Source organism: Zootoca vivipara, chromosome 8 (genome assembly GCF_965207765.1).
Source record: "Zootoca vivipara chromosome 8, rZooViv2.hap1.1, whole genome shotgun sequence".
Taxonomy (NCBI): domain Eukaryota; kingdom Metazoa; phylum Chordata; class Lepidosauria; order Squamata; family Lacertidae; genus Zootoca; species Zootoca vivipara.
Window position 1 is genome coordinate 7832157 of NC_142591.1, and position 6000 is coordinate 7838156.

The 6000-nt window shown below is 47.4% G+C and overlaps 1 protein-coding gene across 1 annotated transcript in view; it reads right to left on the reverse strand.

Annotated features, from left to right (window-relative positions):
- Window positions 1-4410, reverse strand: part of ADAMTS16 (ADAM metallopeptidase with thrombospondin type 1 motif 16) — an 86081-nt gene extending 81671 nt beyond the window's left edge. Inside the window, exons 1-2 of the mRNA XM_035101543.3 lie at window positions 3923-4410; window positions 3510-3606 (exon numbers count right to left, since the gene is read on the reverse strand). Coding sequence (XP_034957434.3) covers window positions 3510-3606; window positions 3923-3982 — 157 coding nt within the window. The 5' untranslated portion in view covers window positions 3983-4410. The remainder of the gene's footprint in view (window positions 1-3509; window positions 3607-3922) is intronic.
- Window positions 4411-6000: the final 1590 nt, after the last annotated feature.

A 6000-nucleotide genomic window follows, 5' to 3' on the forward strand; every position in this document is an offset into this window, starting at 1 on the left:
CTGGCCGAGCTGACCAGGAGACTGCGTGACCAGGAAGAAGAGTCGGTGGAAGAAGACTGGACAAAATTTAAAATTTATTTAAAGAAATATTGCAATATTTGATATTATGGACTATATCTGGAAGTTGTTTTAGGCTGTAGGGGTAGAAGTAGTGATTAGTGAGTAAGAAAAAATTATATAAATGATTTAAATAGATAAAGCAAGAAATGAGGTAAAGATAAGATATTCAATGTGGTAAAAATATGATTTAGAAATTACTAAAGATGACTTATAGCAAACCGCAGAAAGGGGGTATCTGGGGAAGTCACCCTACAATGTTAAGAGATGGATAAGTAAGAAAATTTAGTATTGTTTTTGTTGTATTATATTGTTTATTTGTTAGTATTTATTCTGTTGTAGTATGTTTTTATTTGTTTATGTTGTGTATGAATAATTTTTTTTGGAAAAGAAGAAGCTTAGTTGGCTGGTAATAGAGCCCCTTTGCTGTGAACCAACTATATTTACCTGGGGGTAGGTCCCATTCAACTCAGTGGGACTGACATAGACAAAGGGTTGTGCTGTCAGTGTATGAATATAAACAGAAGCATGGTGCGTGTGAATAAGCTCAAGTGTCCGATTAACACCCCGATCCAGATAGCTCAGTCGGTTGAGCCTGAGACTCTAAATCTCAGGGTCATGGGTTCGAGCCCCACGTTGGGCAAAAAGATTCATGCATTGCAGGGGGTTGGACTAGATGAGCCTTGTGACCCCCATCAAATTCTATGATTCCATGTTAGGCATGCACAAGGCCCACTTGCTCCATGTCAAAAGACACCAGTCTGGCAGTTCTTTTCATCTGCTGCTGGTCCTTTTTTGGTGTCTCTGCTGGATGGGAGGCAATGGCCTTTGCTTTGTGAGCATCATGCAGTATGGAAATCCACGAGGCTGCCAGAGAATGGTAGAGGCAATCTGTGCCTTCCCTGGGAGCCTGCATGACTCCACCATGGTGCATGGGGGCAGGGGGGCGGAAGAGGAAGCCTCCCAGCATAGTTAACAAACTGAGATGCTGAAAGGGGGCGGGGGTCAAGCACTGCACACCTCTGTTGTGATCTTGCTGGGTTTCTATGAAGTGTGCCCCCACCCCCTGACCAGAAACATAGGTGACTTGTCAGAGGAAGGGACAAACACTCCACGCATCTTCACACAGCCTGCTCGCTCACCTGGGTGACCTTCCTAATCACCTATGGCAACCAGGTGAGTAGTTAAAAACGATTGTGCTTTAATCATGTTGCTTTCTGACACTAATACAGAACAGGATGGTTCCAGTAGGGTTATTCCCAGGATAGGATAGGGTTGTGCAGAATTATTAAAACAGCGGAGAGCATTATTGGCTGCTCACTCTTCACCTTAGAACAAATCACTCAAGAGAAGCGGACACGGAGCAATGGATTCAAACTACAAGAAAGAAGATTCCACCTAAACGTTAGGAAGAACTTCCTGACAGTAAGAGCTGTTTGGCAGTGGAATTTGCTACCAAGGAGTGGTGGAGTCTCCTTCTTTGGAGGTCTTTAAGCAGAGGCTTGACAGGCATATGTCAAGAATGCTTTGATAGTGTTTCCTGCTTGGCAGGGGGTTGGACTGGATGGCCCTTGTGGTCTCTTCCAACTCTATGATTCTATGAAATCTATATCACCAGGTGCCACAGGAAAGCACTAGACATATCAAGGGATCCATCGCATCCTGGTCACCGGCTCTTCGAGCTCCTGCCATCGGGACGGAGATACAGAACAATGAAGGAAAGAACAAGCCGTCTCAAGAAAAGTTTCTTCTCTAGAGAAATTTCGGCCTTAAATGGAAAGTCTGGACTTTGAAGTCATCTTATCTTATTTTTACTTGTCATTTTGTATTGTATCGTTTAATTGATGTTTTAATTGATATTTAAAATTTAGGTGGCGTGCCTTATCTGAGTGGATGGAGCAGCAGAGAAATTTCGTTCCTGCAGGGGGGCAATGACAATGAAGATTATCTTATCTTATTTTGCATCTGGAAGTTTTATAAGCCTAATAATAATAAAATGGGACCCAGGTGGCGCTGTGGGTTAAACCACAGAGTCTAGGGCTTGCTGATCAGAAGGTTGGCGGTTCGAATCCCTGCAACGGGGTGAGCTCCCATTGTTTGGCCCCAGCTCCTGCCCACCTAGCAGTTCGAAAGCACATCAAAGTGCAAGTAGATAAATAGGGACCGCTTCGGCGGGAAGGTAAACGGCGTTTCCGTGCGCTGCTCTGGTTTGCCAGAAGCAGCTTTGTCATGCTGGCCACATGACCTGGAAGCTGTCTGCAGACAAACGCCGGCTCCCTCGGCCTATAGAGCGAGATGAGCGCCGCAACCCCAGAGTCGGACACAACTGGATCTGATGTCAGGGGCGCCTTTACCTTAACTTTACCTTTTAATAATAAAATAAAGGCTGAACTTCCTCCGCTCACAATTGTGGGGAAAGGGGGCAGATTCTGCATCCCACAATATTTGGATTGTTAATGAGGCTCCATTCTGAGTGAATCAACTCAGCAAGTGGGCAGACCATTCCTTCCGGGCTCCTATCACCATGTAGTAAGACCTCACTGAGGGTGGCAACAGTTACTCATTAGCTTGAATGTGTGTGGATGTGATTTCCTCACCCATTAAGTTATTATTCTTAGGTCTTATGTTGCAGGGCAGCAGCCACTCCAGACGGGAAGAAAGCCAGTTACAAATATAACAGTTTAATTTAAGAAAGCCACGCTAAAATAGCATATACATTTATGTGCCTGTGGAAATCCATTAACGCCGATCAAAGGCAATACATCAAGGACGGCCCATGTCTCACAATCTCTGCTATTCCAGATATCAACATATTAATCAGAGAGATTTCACTATTCATTTCTAGAAAGCAGCAGGTTTTGTTTACAGCCCAGTCGTAAGTGTGTTTTTGGAATTAAGCTGTAATTGGAAGAAAGCCCTATTGGGCCCAGTGGGGCTTGCATCTCAGTAGACCTGCATTGGACATGTAGCCTAAAACAGCCACAGAATCTAAACATTAGCAACACCTATTTCAAAACACTTCATGATCCCAGGTGCATGCGTTATTAATCCTATTAATATGGGCAGAACCTCACTCAACCACTCCAAATAAAACAGCATATTAAAGATACAAACCCTATGCACACCTACCAAGACACAGGTCCCATTGAACTCAATGGAGCTTACTTCCCGGGAGGCATGCACAGGATTTCACCATGTGACTGCAATTCTATGCACCCTTATTTGAAAGCAAGTCTCCCTGAATACATGGAAACTCATTGATGTCTGAGTAAACAGGCACCGGGCTTTAAAAGCCCCGTTTCAGAAGAGCTCCTGAGCATATGCAGAGAATTATAAAGGAAGCCAAAGAGATCATTTCCATTAGACACCAGTCAATAGCCCTTACAGGCTATTGTCATAATACAACCAATCACAAGGGTTAATACAATATAGGATCTACTCTGCTCACTTACCACTGTTGTCTGTGAACTCCAACAACTCAGAGTGCAAAGAGGGAGGGAGATCTGGGCTGGCAGCGGCTGCTTGACCTGCACATGTCACAGGTGCACCCTGGAAAAGGGAAGGGGGTGGCAATAATAATAACAACAATAATTATTCTATTATTTATAACCCACCCTTCTGGTTGGAAATATACAAAGATTTAAGAAATATAGGCAAAGGGAGAAAGTTGAGAAGGAGCAGAATATCTTTATGGACTCTCTATATTGCAAAGTCCTTCTTAATGCAATCAGCATTTTTAAAATACTGTATTTGGGATGGTCCTGCCTTGGAGATGACCGAATATTGGCAAATATTGGTTTTACTGCAATTTGTAAGAGAGAAAAAAGAGAGGAGGCTTTCGCACAGCTGTTCTGGGAGAACCTACCTTGAGCTGCGCTTCCAAGAGCAGCCAGAGCCACAGGCCCGCCAGGCTGCTGGACGGCATCCTCTCCCGCCAAGCGGAGCTCCGCAAACCACCCCTAGCGACGGAGCAGCCCGGACGCCGTGCGCCTGGCTCCTGTTTTGGAGAGGGAAGCGGAGCGCGCTGCCAGGGTGGCAGAGAGCTGCATGCCCCGGAGCGGCAGCCTAAAGCGCAGGCATGGCAGGAATGAGCGGAGCCCTCATTCACTTGGCTGCTGCGGGAGGAGGACGCCCAGCGGCTAAAAGGTGCCTCGTCGAGAGGAGCGGCGGGGGCGGCAGGCTGCGCTGGCGAGGCAGGAGGGGACAGGTCGGGGCTGCGCGGCGCGCCAGGTGCGCTTCTCCATGGCCAGGCGCCCCAGCTGCGCTCCGGGGGCGGCGGCGGCGGCAGCCTCCTTTGGGCAGGGCGGGGAGGGGGCAGCCGGCCGGCTTCTGCCGAGGGGGCAGCTCTCTCTGTCCCGCCCAGCACCTGCTGTTGCCGCCCCCCTACTCCTCCCACGCAGAGGCGAAGGACGCCTCTCCGCTAAGGAGAGAGAGGAGGGGCGTGGGACTTTGCGCGCAAGCTCGCCGACTTTGCCTTTGTCCCCGCGGAGCAAGAGGGGCGGGGGCCGGTCAAATTATGCAGACAAGGGAGCGTAAGAGAGGGTGTGTGTGTGTGTGTGTGTGTGTGTGTGTGTGAGTGTGAGAGAGAGAGAGAGAGAGAGAGAGAGAGAGAGAGAGAGCGAGCGAGCATAGGGAACCAGGGATTATTCCATGCCCATTTTCCCTGGAGAGATCAGCTTTGCTGCCAGGGTTTAACTTTGCAATACAGTACTGTACTGTATATGGAAAACAATAGGTTACATTAGAAAGAACTTCCTGACAGTAAGAGCTGTTCGGCAGTGGAATTTGCTACCAAGGAGTGTGGTGGAGTCTCCTTCTTTGGAGGTCTTTAAGCAGAGGCTTGACAGGCATATGTCAAGAATGCTTTGATAGTGTTTCCTGGGTTGGACTGGATGGCCCTTGTGGTCTCTTCCAACTCTACGATTCTATGATTCTAGGTGAAAGTGCTCCTGAGCAGGTAAAGAGTGTGCTTCTTTGCCCATCTCTCAGAGAGAGGGAGAGAACGAAGTGGTAAATTTCAACAGTGAAAGAATGAAGTTACCATTTCTGGTTGCAGGTGGAGAATGTCACTGGTTTTGTTTTTTGTTTTAATTAATTTTCCTCATTTAAAAACAACAACAAGGAGTAAAACTAGGCCAGAGGCAGATTTAGGGGAGCACAATTGATTCAGTTGCCTAGGAGTGTGTGTGCCACAGGTGTGTGTGTGTGTGTGTGTGTGTGTGTGTGTGTGTGTGTGTGTGCCACCGGGGCACAATTTTAATTTACAATGGAGTGCGAGAAGCAGGGCATTGCACAGGGCGCTGCTGAAATTTGACACCAAAGGACACAGCCAAAATTTAAAATCTTTCTTTCTGATATGCTTTTCTACTTAAAGAATCCTTTTAAAAACAAACAAACCCCCAAACATATAGATTCCTCCAGAGAGGTCATCTCCTGCCTGCAGGCAACGATCATGTCTGCCACCTGCCTGTCTCAGGAATCTGTCACTTTATTCTGCTGCAGAGGTAGACGCTACATAGTGGGGACGTGGTTTCTGTAACTGTTGGACTTGGGGCCCCATTTCTAAATCTACCCTAATTTCTGGGATCCTCAGTAGCATTTATCTGCTCCACAAGTGAGCAGCCAGAGATCCCTGCGTGCTGCTTGTGGACTGGCCCATGGTTGCCTAGGAGAGGGGCCGAGCAGGATCTCCGTGAAAGTCACACAAAATGAAATATAAGAGCAAAGCAGCAGTTCTCTGTTGAGATGATGATGATGATGATGGGTTAGGAGGAAGGGAGAAGTCGCCCCCATAAATCCCATGTGCATCAGCAGGGGTCCTTTGGCAGCATGGGTGTAGCCATGGAGGGGGGGGAAGCTGATGCCCCCCCAAATCCACAAAACGTATTGAAAAGCATTGAAAATACTCAATTGAGGTTCTGCCCACCCAGCAGAAACCTGCCC